We start from the raw sequence: 17,828 nt of genomic DNA, 5'->3' as shown, positions 1-17,828 counted from the left end.
TGCAATGTTTTACAGATATTAATTAACTTCATATTTATTTAAACTTTTACCGAGTACCCGGGTACTCGATCAGAAAAACGTCCGAGTAACCGAGTACTAAAAATTGACCGATTTGACATCCCTATTTATACTCACAGTTCCCCTTCTGAGGATGATTTTTTTTTCAAATTCACGTTTCAATGTTTAAATTTTTAACAATCCATTCACTCAACTTCGTTTTACCTTAACGTTTTATGGTTGGACTCACTATGGATAATCAACGTTTTCCATGAGAATATCTATGAAAAAATCTTCAAATATCTCCTTCTCAAGACGACAATATCATAATTTGTCATGTTTATATGAAAGCATCCTCTGATCGTGAAGATTCAAATTTGTTCAAACCATGGCCCCCAGGGATAGTATGGGGCCACAATTAAATGGAAGATCAAATTTTTAAGAAGGTATATATTGGAAAACTTATAGTGAACAAAAGCCACAGTATGTCAAAAATATAATTATCCTTGGTAAGTGTAGATTCAAGTTAATTTAAATCATAGCCTTCCCCCTTCCGCCTCTTACGGGCTGGTTGAGACCAATTATGCATCTCAATCTTTTCAAAATTGGATTTGCGTTCTTCTAGCTACAGTGCTTAGGTTAGCAATGTGGCCCATAGGCCTCTTGCTGTTCAGATCAATTAATCTTACTTTTATTTTTATCTTGAATGCAATTCAATGCCTTGCTAGTTTTAACATGTCTTCGACTAAGCATACCTTCGACTATTGTGCATTAACTGAGAACAATCGTCACAGAAGCAAAACAAATCAACTACTTATTGATAAAATTAATATCAATGGGATAACAGAAAATATTAATTGATACTATACACTTTTAAGGGCAGCAAAAATGATTTCTCTACACATACAAGTAAATAGTTTGAAAACTATCTGTAAATAGGTAAACAAGTAAATTTGTCGTATCAGAAATATTTCAAAATCATGCCAAAAATCGTGATTCACAATATTTTAGGTCAACTTAAGAATTTTAATCAAATAGAGTTGCTTTCTTTTCCCTGTTATTGATAGAGGAACAAGGTTCGTTTGTCATATATGAAATCCTCTATACTTTTTTCTAATTTTGACAGTCATCTGCAGTAATAAGTATTGGCCTTAGCGATTGAATGATGTTGATGCGTCAAATTTATTAAATAATGCATAAATCTTAATTTAAAATGTATCGATGAATACATATTTTGAAAAATTAACACCTAAGCAAAAAATGTGTTTTTCACAAGCTTTCTACCATATGCCTTTGTTTCCATATTAATTTGCCCCTTTCTGAACTAAAGTCATGGCAACTGGAGTTTTTATTTCTTTCTTTTGATGAACTATTTATTTTAATAAAAATAATACTTGCAAGACAGCAGGAATGATGAAATTTAGCAAAAACATTGAAAACCACACCTGGTGACTAAACGGCGCAAATATTGATTTTAAGATTGCACAGTTTCTTATCACAAAAATGACAGTATACAACAGACTTGCACTTAAAAATAAAACCTTCGAATTCCTTCACATGTAAGAAATTGATAAGATTTTGAACATCAGACCGTGTTATTGACTACTCATATTTATGTTGCCACACTTGAAAACATACGCGGAAAACCCTAACATTTAAAGAACACTTGAAAAGAATAATATAAGATTTACACTTTATTTATACCATGGCTTTATTGATCTTGGATTCGTATAACCAAACTGTATGAAATGAATCTGAGATATTGAGTAATAAAACAAATTAGGTATAAAGTTTGAGATAAGCTAACTGTTCCACAAGATTTATTTCACAATTATTACTTCATAAGTGAAGAGTCCCTAAGAGATATACAAGATAAGACCCTCTATAACACTTTGAAACGAAATGTTATGGGTTGCATTCATTTTAATTGAAATGATCGTCCTGGATATTCTAATCTAGTAATTCGATTATTTCTTTCCGACTATAAAATGCCGGCTACCTTTATAGATGTCCATATAGCACATGTAATGTTTCGACATAGTGAACTCAACAAGGGCAAACTAAACTTGGTTCCTACTTTGATTGATTGGTTGATTGATTGATTGTACATTTGTTATTTGACTTCAGATTGACTTCCTTCAGATAGAGACGTCAACATAAATCCAGGGAGGGCTTTGAATTTTGATCTTTATTTGGAAATCAGGAACATTGGGTTTTTTTTTTCGTCCCAACGTCTACAATACCATATGGCCTCGGTTTTAAGGTTTTATTCGAGAAACCCATAACTTTCACATTTAAGTGCTTTGCACTTGATGAAGAAAAAGTTGCTAAACTTTTTTTTTTCGATTAATGTCATTTGCATCCGTTATTCGAAGCTTAGTAAAAAGACTTCTTAAAATACGCTGATAAAACGAATAAATAAGTCGTTCAAGCTATTCACCTGTAAACACATTTATGAGGTAGTGTTGGTTGGGACTAAGGGTTTGGGAGAGAATTGTATTCATATATGATAAAACTGCTTTATATAATACATAATTCTAAGCATGAAAAAAGAATTCCTTCCATTAAAATCATTGCATCAATTTTATATTAACTACTTATTAAAAGCCAATAAGGGCGCAAGGTTGTTTTACGAAGACGTGAAAACGTTTACTAAGCAAGAATATTATGACACAGGATTAGAGAAAACAAAACAGCAGAAATAGTGGAGAAATCTTTTTTTAAAATCAAGAAAAAAAATGGTATTATCATGCCGTTTGAATTAGATGTCACATATTTTAATATGACAAGAAAGGAATATACAGAAGTACAAGACTTTGGCACAGACACTGGCCTATAATCGGTACCCAGGACTATTGAGCAGTTAGGTTTCTTTAAGGGTTTTTATCATGCATCTAAATTCTAAATTTCTTAAAAACTAAACACTATTCTATTCTTGATACATATAATAATCATTTAAGGACAAATGATACAAATTTTTTTCTTTGATTGATTGATTGATTGTATATTGTTTAACGTCCCTCTTGAGAATTTTTCACTCATATGGAGACGTCACCGATGCCGGTGAAGGGCTTCAAATTTAGACCTATACTCGGCACTCAGGGCCATTGAGCAGTGAGGGTTCTTTATCGTGCCAACGCCTACCGTGACACGGGACCTACGTTTTTAGGGTCATATCCGAAAGACCCGTAACTTTCACTTCTAGTGCCGAGCGCTTGGCGAAGGAACAGTCACTACCTATGTTTACGTCTTAGGTATGACGCGGCGCCGCGATCGAGAATCGAACCCGGGCCTCCCAAACACGAAGCGAACGCTCTACCACTAGGCTACAGTGACCGGTTTTTTTTCTTTGAAAAAGATTTAATATCATGTCACAAGTTGAGAAATGTGGATGGTTCTTAGAATTTTTTCTCCTAAGAACTGGAATATGAGAAAGACTTGGAAAATATAAGTAGTATTTCAATGAAAAAACAAATATAGACAAATCACATTCAGTAAAGGTTTACAGGTGAAAAAAAATCAGAATAAACATGGTGCTAAAAGTGTAATATAAACTTAAGAAAATATACCAAGCCAGGTGAATATTATTAGGAAAAGCTAAATGGTAAAAATCAGCCTATGTGATATTGCTAATTTTGTGTCATTTTGATCTTTCTCTTAAAATTCACCTGGCTTGGTATATTTTTCTATGGTTCATATTACTCTTTTAGCGCCAATATAACATATTCTGAAATTTTTTTCACTTGTAAACCTTTACTAAACGTGATTTGTCTATATTTTTTTTTATTGAAATATTACTAATATTTTCCATGTCTATTTCATTTTCCAGTTCTTAGGATAAAAAATTTTAAGATCCATCCACTTTTCCTAACTTGTGGCATGATATTAAATCTTTTTCAAAGAAAAACTTTGTTTGTATCATCTGTCTTTAATTTTAATATAATGTTTTAAACTGCCATATTTAGGACATAAAACGTCCGTAGTGTAGGGTCATTGGATTGAAAATCTCTACTAAATAGAAAGGGGTCATGTGATACTGAAACGTCATGGGTGTCAATGGGCAATTTGAACTCGTTATTACGTTTAAATAAAAAGAATAGACGATTAGGTTGGAAGAAATTTTGACTTGACAATATTACTTTGACTATGGGTGCTCAATTTTATATGTTTTTAAAACATCTACCATAGAAAAAAACAAAAACATGCCGTGAAAAGAGTAGAGGGTATCAAAGACGAAGCCGTTAGCAAGTCCTAGCTTCTACTGAATAGATCGTATTATTAACGTTTGACTTCTTAAATAATTATTAACATGGTAGTTATAAGTTTTTCATAAGTCATTCTACGTTATTATAATAATCATACATAAACAGATTTTGTGTCTTCTATCTGTTCCAATGAATATCATTTTATAGTAGAAAGGACACTTCGATCTTCAATGGCGCCGTGCGCCATTATGAACTTTACAACTCTTGTTGATGCATGATGCGATGTGTGATGTGTGTGCGATTTATGAAATGCTCGTAGATATTTTATTGATATCTTTTCAAGTACCATTCTCATTGAATAGATATTTTATAATACAGAAAAAAATGTGATCGTACTTAAACGATTGCTCGGAATGGACACAAATCCTCGCGCCGACCAAGTCCCTGGCATGTAAAAAAAAAACTTCCTATTACAATAACCTTTCCTGTGCTCATTTCATTTCTCACCCAAACGCCACAAATTATATCTAACTATCTATCAATTAACCAATTATCATTAATTTAATTTGTAGCAGGGTTTATAGACGAAGCCATTGAGCCGTTTTGTAAACATGATAAGTACTTCGCTTGACCAGGATTGACACATATGACGTCAGACCAATGGCGCGCAGCATCGGCAATCAAATTAAGCATATTGAGAAATTCAAACTTCGAATCACTGAAACACCTAAAATATTAATTTTTTCTAGCGAAAAAAAAATAATGATTTTGATAGCATATAAACTTTGTTACATCAAAAAACTATGATACATGATAAAAACGATTTAATCTTACCAAAGTCTACACTGAAACGGATCTCGGTTTTAAAAATTCTCATCCTAAAATCCTGTTGCTCACACTACTAATGTTTTTACATCTTAGGTGGAAGAGGCTTGGCAAGTAAGAATCGAACCAAGCCTTCGAATTTCCAATCACGAAGTAAATGTGTACCATTAGGCTACCTTGAGCGGCGCAAGCAAACAAAAGATGAAAATATAAAGAACAGACACAGGTAGAAGATCAAGTGATTGTAACGTCACGCTAACATTCTTATAATTTGTTTGTTCATGGGGACATACATTGGTCCGTTGACGTCAATCTCCACAGAAGCCAAGCCATAATGATTTTGAACTGCAACAGTCCATGCAAAGACATAAACTCTTGATCTCGGTATGATAAAAATACAAACGTCCTTGTAATAATCTTGACCTTGTTGACCTTAACCGTGTCCAAAATTAAGATGTGATGTTGACGTAGACCAGAAGCCGTTTTTAATGAAGGAATTGACGCATTTAATATAAGATTTATATTCTTATGACCTGGATACCGGGTATCTGAAACATAATCCTCAATCGTGTTCATCGTATTCGCTCTATACCAGTACATTTGTTACTATAGTCCTGCTGGAAACATCATTAAAGGTGACGTAATTATAGTTAATAAGGAACCTTAGATCCCTAACTTTTAAAGGTCCTAAATATAGGGAACCCCGATCCTTCAACTGGCGTCGGATTTCCATAAACATTAGAATCAGCCTCAACAATATCAATGATGTGTTAGAATTAACAATAAGAATTGGTTCAATATGAATGTTTTTTTTTTTCTCCTATTTGTATTTTAACACTCATATCAAAGTACGTGTATCACTAAAAAGTCTAATTATCTGCTTGTGAATTTAATACAGGCATATTAAATTTACTGAGGCTGACTTTAGTTTCATATTAGATAATCAATTTAAAGTTGTACTTGTATGAAACAAAAATTTGAAATAATTATCAATAAAGAGAAATAATCATTATCAGTTTTGGTAAATGCTTTAAAAGTAAAACTCATTCATTTTTATAAAAATTAACACTAACCTGATTCATCTTTTATCCGTGAGTTTCATGGAAACATGAGGCCTATGGACCACATCGCTCACCTGAGAAACTTTGACCATTGCGTTCTTTACCAGATTTCCCCCTTGTAACACATATTGTGACCCCACCCTACTCCGCTGATAAAAAATTAGACAATTTGAAATCTACACAACCCCAGGATGCTTTGATTCCCTATTGTAAAACTGTACAACTTTGATTCCCCATTGTGGGCCTGCCCTACCTCTGGGGATCATGATTAGAATAATTTAGAATCTACACTACCCAAGGATGCTTCCACATAAGTTTCAGATTTCTGGCCCAGTGGTTATTGAGAACAAAATTTCAAATATTTTTCCTATATATTTCTGTGCAAAACTTTGATTCCTCATTGTGGCCATGCCCTATCCCCGTGGTAATGATTTGAACAATTTAGAATCTACACTACCCAAGGATTCCATCACACAATTTTCAGCTGTTTTGGCCAAGTGGTCTTGAGAAGAAGATTTTTAAAGATTTTTCCTATATATTTCTATGTAAAACTTTGATTCCCTATTGTGGCCCCGCCCTACCCCCGTGGTCATAATTTGAACAATTAAGAATCTACACTACCCCAGAATGCTTCCATATAAGTTTCAGCTTTTCTGGCCCAGTGGTTCTTGAAAAGAAGGTTTTTTAATTACCCCCCCCCTATTTTTGTCTTTTCTTGATTATCTCCCCTTGTGAGGGGGATTAGCCCTTCATTTCAACAATTCAAATTCCCCTTTACCCAAGTTTGGTCAAAATTAGCCCAGTGGTTCTTGAGAAGAAGTCGAAAATGTGAAAAGTTTACACACGCACAGACAGACGGACGACGGACAAAATGAGATCAGAAAAGCTCACTTGAGCTGAAGGTTCAGGTGAGCGAAAAAAAAAATGCCAAAATCAATTATCTAATAAAATCAGCAGTTGCAATTGATATTTTCACAATGACTTTTGCTAATTACATGGAATTTTAATAAATTATTTTCAGGGATTGACTGTTTAAGAGGCTAAGAGTGTATGACAGCTTTATTGATCTAGACAAAAATGAGTGAGAATCGATAAACTCACGAAAAAAGAACTATCCAAACTCGATCAATCTAATAAAACAACAATGCTTGAAATGGAAGTAAACTGTTTAAAGAAAGAACTACTTGATCAAACTTATAAAACGAAAATCGAAAAGGAAGAATGTAACTCATCCAAGCAGGCACTGCTCATATGTAAGAACCTATTTCACAGATTTTATTTTACTTACCCTTTTGACAAATCCATTGCATTATGAATATAACTTTCCCTTTTAATGTTGCGTAAAAGTTTATTATATCATTGAATAGTCATTATCACCTCTACTGATTGAGATCCAACAGTGTTATACGCCTATTTACTGGCTAGTAAATTTGTTCTATATAAAAATATGACGAAAAATCATGCTTTTTCAACAGCCCCCACCGTGAAATAGTTTTTGTGCTATCTTCCCATGGTGAAATAGCCATCAAATTATTCACCGGCAGCATTCTGTTTCCTTCGCTTTTCATTACGGAAAACTTCTGATTTTATACGGGTTGTGACTTAGATATTTTGACGTAACAAAAGTAAAGTCAGCATCGATATAATAAAACACCTTTTGACTGACTATTCGTACAATAGTAAGTTTATCGTCCCCCTCGACAGCAAATTATATCCCTCGGCTCGGTTGCGCCTCGGGAAATTGTTTGCTGTCTTGGAGGACGATAAACTTGCTATTGTCCTCATAGAGGTATAATAAAAAAATATAATGCTGTATACAAACATGCATGTCACCTTCAGGGTGAAAATAAGTATTAAGATTTCCAGTATATACAGTACAAATAGTTCTAAAAAGTATTCTTACAAACAGGCAACCTCCCCTCAAGTGAACAACTTAAATATTATTCAGTACATAAAATGGTAGTTGGGTTTCGAGAAGGGGAACTGTCACCTCCCTTTACTTTTTTCTGCGATAATTTACTATTGATTTAGTATAACTATAATGATTGGAAGTCCCCCCCCCAACCAAATCAAGATTGAACCCAAGCATTCCACAAAACTCTATGTATATATTTAATTTTTAAAACTGAAATGTTTTAGATTTGTCTTATTGCACTTCTTTTCTTAAACTCTGTGTATCATTTAAACGCATTTTTATCTTTTTTTCTAGTTTCTTTTTCTATTCAAAATTTCTAATCACAATATTTTTAAATATATACATGTAGTGAAGCCTGACCACGTTGTCTTCCATGTGGTAGCTTCCAGTAATTCCAGTCCCGGTGTGGTCATTTTCGATCACGTGATCTCAAATATTGGAAGCAGATACGACAATAACTCCGGGATTTTTACAGTAAGAACAACAGGCTTGTATGTGTTTTCTTGGAGCATAGAAACTTACGGACAATTGACTGAGGCTGCGCTTTTAGTGAACAGAATAGAAGTAGGAATAACGAAGTCTGATGAGGCCCCATCCTACTACGACACAACTACTTCCTTCGCTGTCCTTAGCCTCAACAGAAAGGACAAAGTCTGGGTTAGAATCAAAAGCGGGCGAGCAGAAGCGATGCATACATGTACCATATTTTCTGGATGGAAGATCAATAAAAGCGGTAAAGAATTTATACCTCTTTGAAAATAAAATGGTTGAGGGCAAATAAGTCTTACAACTTTATCTTTTAAAATTGCAATATAAGTCTTAAAACGTTATCTATTAAACTTGTAGTTTTCAAAAAGTTTGCTTACTCTTATAAAATAAAATACAAGTCATGAAATGTAATATTAATGCCATATATGGAACTAAAAACAGTTATAGTATTGTTCAACGTGATGGTAAAGATCCCAATGTCCTTGAAAAGAAAGCAATTTGTCAGAATTTATGATGGATCATAAATTAAGAAAAGCATGGGGACTTTATGTCTTGGATTCAAACTGAATAATGCTCAGTGAACAAAGTCCTGAGCAATGTAAAACCTCTTGGACAATGAGTGATTATAATTAGATATCTTTGTAGTATCAGATATATTCCTAAAGTTTTTTTTTCAAATATATTTAAAAAAACATTATCTATTTATAAAATATACATCTACATATAGTATTAGATCCGTCAAATAGTTTATCAATAGAATTTATAACCTGATACTACTACTCTACTACTCTACTACCACTACTACTACTACTACTACTACTACTACTACTACTACTACCGCAGCGCTCTGGAATTTAACATTTATGTTGTATCTGAAATTGATCTGATCAGAACAAAAAGCTAACTCAGTTTTTTTATGGGTTTTTGTCAGATGTAAGCAAAATCTTATTTGTATTTTCGAGAAAAAGTTGGCTTGGTCAAAATAACTCATATAATTAAGAAGCGAAATAATTCAATTGTTTGCCAAAATAACTGAATAACTTGTCAGTACTATACACAGACTTCAAAATACTTTGTCTGATTTTGTGGAAAATATAGAACTATCGATTCAAACATTAGTTACAGATTTTAATCATACAGATCAATTAGGTGCTTACAAAAGTTTTGAAAACTTTAAGCGGCGATGAGATGAATTATATGTTTTTTAATATAAATTACAAGTATGAAATTTAGACATACTTACATGAACAATTAAAATTTAAACCTTATGCACTGATTATCATGCAAACAGTGGATTTTGGAGAACTTTGCGGTTTTTTATTTGTATTATGCTTTTCTCCAGAAAAAAACTGAAGTCCATAAAGTCTTTGTTTTTGTTCATTTATTCTATTTTATATTGGGACTCTGTCTGCGACTGAAAACAAAAATAGAATCTTATAGTGAATATGTTTCCTTTGACATAAGATTTTTAATTATTAAATCTATCAGTGAGTAATTTGTAGAATGAATACAGAGCAATAGACACAAAAAATATAATGGTTATTATTATTAATATCATCATCATCATCATTGTTCTTGTTGCTATCAACGTTTTGAAGCTATAATTTCTTTGAAAATAATTCTAAAGAATATTTTAAAACGGATTATTCAGTTATCATCATGCTGTTTTCTTTTCAGTATCGAAATCAACATATCCAGCTTTTCTAGCTTACTTAATCAGAGACTCTTCCAGAACCCCAGTTGTTTATGATGTAGCTGTAGGTAGCTATCACCATGGTTACTCAACAAGCACTGGAGTATTCACTGCTGATCGTGATGGATTGTATTTGTTTCTGTCTAATACAGAAGCTTACAAAGAGATTGTACGTACTGTACTCACAGTCAACGGAGTGGGAAAATTCGAAACGAGGGCGGACGGACGTCGTACTGGTTATGACGATTCTTCTGCTGTCACTGTCCTTCGGTTATCCTCAAACGATCAAGTTAACATAGTAATTAAAACCGGGACAGTTAATGAAGTTCAGTCGCTATTTTTAGGGATATTTATTTTTGAAATCTGACTTTAAGGATTTGATTCAAATCTTCATTTTCTTTTAAGATAGAATCATGATATACGTGACGTCACGGGCGCGTCCATTTACCCAAAAAGGAACAAAACTGCCGGAAATGCTAATCTAGATCATTGATGTCATATGCGAAAAGAAACCAGAGACAAGTTAGTAGACATTCAAGAAAATTTAAAACGTGGAGGTACACGGACTTGTACTCATATCTAAACGTAATATCGTTATCTCTAGTTAATTGAGTATGATTGGTTTTTTTTTTCCTTTTGAGTAAATGGACCGCCCGTGACGTCACGTCATGGCGTCGCAGACAACGGTTGCACTCCTTGTGTTATTATTATAGGTATTACCTATCTTTTTAATTTACCGAAAATTTCAGCAAAATTGATAGGTTCGCGAACTGCTGTGATTAAAGCAACTTCTTTTCGCTTGGAGTTTTCTTATGTTTTGGTTACAAGAAAAGTCTTGATGCTAATTTGAGTGCACGAGATGCTTACTAATTCCAGGAGTAAACGCTCGTATTTTCCGGATTTGCGACATTCTTGTAATAACTGCATATTATTCATTTACACTATTATTACTATTTTAATGGAACTTTTTCTTATTGTGTAATGTTAGACCTTATTACTTTCTTATTTCCCGCCATTACATGTACTCCACATGCTTTGTATGTGCGCATTAATATCATATACTTTCAATAAAATGTCAGCATCCAGTCAACACGTGTTTTGAGTGTGTCGATCATAGGATTACCATAGGATTACCCAAGTATTACATTTGGCGACGAGGTAAATTTCATGTATCATGGATCGATTACCAGAATTTGCAGCATTCGATTATGCCGATAAGGCCGACGCTGGACCGAAATGGGAAAAATGGACCCGACGTTTTGAGCTTTTGTTTACCGGCATGAACATCGACGACAACGGGCGAAAGTGCACCCTCCTTCTTCATTACGCAGGAGAAAGAGTGTTTGATATCTACGAAGCAGAGAAGGGAGATACAGCGCCCAATTATGCGGCCGCAAAGCAAGTATTATCTGATTACTTTTCTCCGAGAAAAAACCCTCAGATGGAAGTGTATAAATTCCGAAACTGTAAAGAAAGCGTCAGTCAGTCGTTAGATGAGTATGTCACAGAACTGAGGAAATTATCTAAAGATTGTGAATTTGCCGATATAGATAAGGACGTTCTCTCACAGATAATTCAGAATTGTCGCTCTAATCGTCTGAGGCGAAGAGCGCTGCGGGAGCCTGAGATGAACTTAAAAACACTCCTAGATCTAGATCGTGCCCTCGAGGTTGCTGAGACTCAAGCGCTAACTATGGAGGCCCAGAACGAACGTAACAGTATAAACGCGATGCAGAAGTTATCTGGCAAACACCGAAGTCGCAACCCGAGAAGTAAAGAACAAGTGACAAAAGGTGAAAACACTATTGACAAACCATGCGGAAATTGTGGACTTACTCATGCACGCACATCAGTTTGCCCAGCGAAGGGACAGCCGTGTTTTCCAAACTGGATCTTTGACAAGGCTATCACCAGTTGGAACTGGAATCTGCTAGTCGCTCGATCACAACATTCAACACACATGTTGGAATATTTAGATACCAGCGTCTCAATTTTGGAGTGTCCGCTGCATCTGAAATTTTTCAAGAGACAATCCGTAGTGTTATCCAGGGAGTTCGTGGAGCAAAGAACATATCAGACGACATTCTGGTATTTGGCAAAACTCAGGAGGATCATGACTCCGCCTTGACGAAAACTTTTAGAGCGCTTCAGGATAGTGGACTTAAGTTGAATCGTCCCAAGTGTGAGTTCAACACAGACCGAATAACCTTCTTTGGACTAGTATTTAGTAAGGCTGGTATCTCACCTGATCCTAGGAAAGTCTCCGCGATTCGAGAAACACAGCGTCCGTCAAACGTAAGTGAAGTTTCTTGGGAATGACTGCATACTGTTCGAGGTTCATTCCTGACTATTCCACTGTGAGTGAACCATTGCGCCGTCCTACTCGTTCTGATACTGACTGGCAATGGACATCTGAAAAGGAGAGTGCATTTGACAAGCTTAAAACTTTGTTGTCTAGTGACATTGTGATTGCTTACTACAACCCAAAGAAACCCATCGAAGTTGTGGTTGACGCCAGCCCTGTAGGCCTAGGGGCTATACTTACACAAGAGGACAATGTAGTTGCTTCCGTTAGCCGATCACTGAGTGGACCAGAGTCGCGCTACAGTCAGACAGAGAGAGAAGCATTGGCGATCATATGGGCTTGTGAGCATTTTGATATGTATTTGAGAGGAGCAACACACTTTCGTGTAGTTACTGATCACAAACCTCTGTTAGCGATTTGGAAGCGCCCTAAGCCTCCGTTAAGGATTGAACGCTGGGGACTTAGACTTCAACCATACAAGCTTGAAATTACTTATCAACCAGGAAAGGACAACCCGGCAGACTACATGTCACGTCATCCTGTGGAGAGCCACACTAAATCCTGAGAGGAGGATATGGCTGAGAAATACTAACATTTCATTGCGCAGGAAGCAACCCTTCGATCAATGAGTTTAGATGAAGTCAAGATAGCCACCATCGCAGACAAGACCATTTCTAAGACCATAGAATTGGTCAGAACAGGGAGATGGAAGGAGAACAAATCTATAGACGACAACGAGATTGACATTCTGTAACTCCAGTCTTTATGTAATGTCCGTGACGAACTAGTCGTACACTCGGATAACGTCCTTCTGAGGAATGAATGTATTGTTCTACCAAAGTCGCTCAGGGCACGTGCAGTCAACATTGCGCATGAGGGACATCAGGGCGTAAGTCGTACAAAGGCATTCTTGCGTTCAAAGACTTGGTTTCCTGGCCTGGACGTTGCAGTAGAGAATGCTCTTAAACACTGTCTAGCGTGTCAAAGTATAACAGACAGGCAGATTCACTTTGAACCTCTACAAATGTCAGACATGCCGTCTGGCCCTTGGGAGAACCTCAGCGCCGATTTTTGTGGCCCACTTCCCACGGGTGAATATTTGTTCGTAGTGATTGACGAATACTCACGATTTCCTGTTGTTGAAATTATGAAGTCAACTTCCGCTAGTGCAACCATTCCTGTATTGGACAAATTGATCTCTACGTTGGGCATACCAAAGGTCATAAAAACCGATAACGGAAGTCCATTTAACTCTCATGCCTTTAAGGAGTTTGCCGAGAACATTGGTTTCCATCATCGACGCATCACTCCAAGATGGCCGAAAGCTAATTCCCAGGCTGAATCGTTCAATAAGCCAATAATATAAGCCGTTCGCGCCGCACACATAGAAAGAAAGAACTGGAAGCAAGAGCTATTCAAATTTCTTCGCCAGTACAGGGGAACGCCTCACCCATCGACTGGATTTGCGCCGTTCTCACTTCTGTTCATTCGCGAGACTAGGACCAAACTTCCTCAAGTTCCGACACGTAAATCAAATGCTGTCGACGAGTGCGCCAGACAAAATGATGAAATTGCGAAAAGGAAGATGAAAATGAACGCAAAACTTAACAACCCACCTGATGAACTTCGTTACGGTGATGTCATCCCGATGAACAAAGGAACAACAAGCTCGCCCCGAATTTTGACCCACAACCGTATACCGTTATGGCCAAGAAGGGAAGTATGGTGTCCGTCTCTCCTAAACCAGGAATGGAAAGACTTACCACTCGTAACTCATCATGTTTCAAACGAATCCTTAACACACTCGCTCGTGGTATCGTTGAACCAGAACTAACAGAAGGAGAGGAACTAATACTCGAGCGCAAGTTGAAAAACACATCAGTGCAAGATGTCACTCCGAATGTGAAACCGGAAACGAAACTGAAAACAGTACCGTTATCAGACAAACCTGTAATTCCAGCCAAAAACGGAGCAGAACGTACACTACAAGATCGGGTCGCATCGTAAGGAAACCTGCAGCTTTGAAGGACTTTGTGAAATAAACTTGCAGATTGTTTCTTGTGTTTGGTTTAAAGATTAATGTCAATTTTCTAGTCAATTTTGCAATGTCTCTCAATTTGTAATTCTAGTCAATTACATTGCAAGTGTAATTTTCTTGTTGTGTTAAATTGTATTTGTAGAAAAATCTGTTTGCTGTCAATTTCAATTTTTCATTTATTACCAAATTTCATTTCTGAGAAAAGGAGGAATGTATTAACTGCATATGATTCATTTACACTATTATTACTATTTTAATGGAACTATTTCTTATTGTGTAATGTTAAACCTTATTACTTTCTAATTTCTCGCCGTTACTCCACATGCTTTGTATGTGCGCATTAATATCATACACTTTCAATAAAATGTCAGCATCCAGTCAACACGTGTTTTGAGTGTCTCATAGGATTACCATAGGATTACCCAAGTATTACAATTATGATAAATAAACAGAATCATCAACAATGTACCTAAGCTAATAAACTTTGAATTTATACATGAAATTCTAGTTGACACAAAATGAAGTTAGGGTTAATGGATTCAGGATTTTTAAGCTTTGGTAGCGGTTGATATTTGTGTAATCTTTTGAAAGTGAGGGATGTAGGGAGTAACTCCATTTTTCGTCATAAATGCACAAAAATTTAAAATATTAAAGGAATAAAAATCGAAAATATATAGCACATTAGTTCAATAGTGTCTCGATTTTGGTCTACCTCGCACATTCAGTTATTCGTTTATTAGGGAATTGGCTGTTTAGTATACTAGGTATTCTGTGCCAATGGTTTTTTTTTTTTTTTTTTTTTTTTTTTTTTGATTATCCTGAAGTTTAATTTGAATTTAAGTAAATCAAAATCATTTTGAAAAAAATATGATATACATAATTATAATTTCGGCAATATATAGAGCCGAAATGTATAAATAAATCACTTAATCGCCGACATAAAAATATCTGCTTCTTTTCTTAATAAAAAAAGTTTCCAAAACGGGTACTATCAAAGTTCAGGGAAAAACATGATTTCACTGCACCTCTTCAATTTTCATGTTTTTACGTGTACTGAAATTTGTATATTCTCTCAAAACATGTAAATATACAAATAGGATTTTTATATACTGATACAAAAATTATCTTTAAGAAAATAATCTAACAACAAGCTATCAATTAAAATGAAATAGACAATGGTTAATCCACAAAAGATCACTAAATTATTTAGATAAACACAAAAGTAAGCACAATTTAAAAAGGCAAAAAACATTATCATTTCTTATTGATATAAAAATAGTAAAAACTCATCTGTAATTTTATATGTCAATCTGATACACCATCATCAATTATAAACTTTCCCACGGACTTCCTTAGATATATTCATGCCATTTCTCATGTCATTGTCTTATTAAGCAAAGATCAACAATAAAACGTAGTTGAGATGAAATAAACAGGAAAACTTAAAGGGTACATGAAGAAATCAAGATAACGAAAGTATGTCAACAGTAATTGATACGTGAAAGGCTTTGGTACTGAAACTCTTCATGATATACGCTTGTCATATTTATTGGAAAAAAGAGGGGCGTCTACTACTACTTATCGACTGTCTCCTAGGGGAACTCCGTGCGAAGTAAATGTCCCTCGGATCAGGTCTGTCTTCGTGCGCGATGTAAAATCGGTACCTTGGATCAGATCTGTCTTCGTGCGCGATGCAAAAAACGTCCCTTGACTCAGGGCGCCCCCTGCGTACGACGCAAAGATCTCGAGACTCAGAATCTGCTTTTTTACTGCGATAATGATCTGGATTTGGCGATTGACTTCGGTCATTTTGACGGTCTCTTGATAGGGATCTCACCGCTTTCGGTCGGCGGGCTAAAACTCTGCATCTAAGTTGATAAGTTTTTACTCGTTTAATCGCTTCTTCTAGAGTCCCCGGGGGATTATTGATTAACTGCCGCCCCGCTTCGCCGTCATTACACAACAGAGCAAAACGAACAACTACTTGCTCTTGGAAAACTTCCGGCGAAGTTCCGCCACCAAACGCTTTCTGGGCAGTGTCCATTACTCGGTCCCCCCATTGCTCTATAGCTTCGTCCGCTCGCTGGCAGATAAAATTGAATTCCAGCAATGTGAGGCGGCTCTGAGGTAAGTTTTACCGAATCTCTCCTCCATCCGGAGAAAGACTTCTCGGAAACTTAACAGCGCGCCTCGCTGTCTGAGGATATCAAAGTACTTTGGGGCTGCCCCGTCGAGCATGAGACTTGGGGCAAACAGCGCGGGTATGTTAAGGCAGCACATGGACCAGAAGTCGGCGAATTAACATTTTTTTATAATTATTTAACAGAAATAAATCGGAAAAGTCAAGGATAAAACTTTTGTTATAATTATGTATTCTATAGACTTCAATGGGACTTATACTACATGAAGCACTTCACCACGACGTCACCACGTGACGTCTATAATTAGAAAATATGTCTTAATGAAAAAGTGAAAAGTTCAACACTACCCCGGGGATAATTAATTACAATTTGTAATAATTGTTATGTAAAAACATCTCTGTTCCATGAAAAGTTCTGCTAGAATCCTATTGTCCTATCATAGAAATAATTATGCAACACTTTCGGACGAAACCTTCCAAAAATTTTTACATTTTGTTCATAACATATCGAAAAAAAAAAATGCATTAATTCCCGTAAACCATACGATTCTAGCAGCACTTACCAAAAACAATACAATAAGAACTTTGATAGAAACAGAAATTAAGTTTCAAAGTGTGTGGCGTAGTGCTGAACTTTTGCATCTTATTTGTCACGAACGATAGAGGAAAGGCTGATCGGCAAGTAAACACCCTCCCTGCTTTAATTTTACGGAGCGTAGTAGAAGCGTATTACCATACCTTATTCATAAGCTTTATTCCTACATGAATCACACATGATATTCATTCTAAATGCTTTTAAACTCCGATTTTTTGTGTTTGTTTACATGAATTCTCGTTACGTTTCACTTTCACTCTGCTACTGCATGATCAACAGTTATGACGTCATGGGTTTGGTATTTAACCCCTGTGATAACTACAGAGACCCAGAAACGACAAAAGTCCGTTTATATAATGCCATTGCATATTTTGATTAATTTTTACGACCTCAAATCAATCTAAGATTTCGATTGAAGGAAATAGTTTTCTATAAACTTTACGTCATATAGCTTACTATGACGTCATATTATATAAGCAAGTAGAATATTTGGTTGTAACCTTAATCTACCTGCGAGAGAGTCGGGTTCGCTTCACTGATGGTATTCAGCGATAGTGGAGAACTT

At 35.6% G+C, this 17,828-nt stretch overlaps 3 protein-coding genes across 3 annotated transcripts in view; all 3 read left to right on the top strand.

Moving 5' to 3' along the window:
* Nucleotides 1-10,581, top strand: part of LOC134228452 (uncharacterized) — a 94,063-nt gene extending 83,482 nt beyond the window's left edge. The window contains exon 5 of the mRNA XM_062710110.1: nucleotides 10,170-10,581. Coding sequence (XP_062566094.1) covers nucleotides 10,170-10,552 — 383 coding nt within the window. The 3' untranslated portion in view covers nucleotides 10,553-10,581. The remainder of the gene's footprint in view (nucleotides 1-10,169) is intronic.
* LOC134228459 (collagen alpha-1(X) chain-like) lies at nucleotides 7,197-8,759 on the top strand. Its single transcript, XM_062710121.1, has 2 exons — nucleotides 7,197-7,341; nucleotides 8,353-8,759. The coding sequence occupies exons 1-2, from the start codon at nucleotides 7,233-7,235 to the stop codon at nucleotides 8,757-8,759; spliced, it is 516 nt and encodes a 171-aa protein (XP_062566105.1). The 5' UTR covers nucleotides 7,197-7,232.
* A 2,534-nt stretch (nucleotides 10,582-13,115) lies between the features above and the next one.
* Nucleotides 13,116-13,856, top strand: LOC134228445 (uncharacterized protein K02A2.6-like). The gene is made up of 2 exons (XM_062710103.1): nucleotides 13,116-13,181; nucleotides 13,332-13,856. Exons 1-2 carry the CDS (start codon nucleotides 13,116-13,118, stop codon nucleotides 13,854-13,856), a joined length of 591 nt encoding a protein of 196 aa, XP_062566087.1.
* The last annotated feature ends 3,972 nt before the right edge of the window (nucleotides 13,857-17,828 follow it).

The sequence above is a fragment of the Saccostrea cucullata genome, unplaced genomic scaffold (assembly GCF_032062105.1).
Source record: "Saccostrea cucullata isolate Sc308-1 unplaced genomic scaffold, CSIRO_AGI_Scuc_v1 ctg623, whole genome shotgun sequence".
NCBI classification, from domain to species: Eukaryota; Metazoa; Mollusca; class Bivalvia; order Ostreida; family Ostreidae; genus Saccostrea; species Saccostrea cuccullata.
This window is presented reverse-complemented; position numbering and strand designations above follow the sequence as displayed.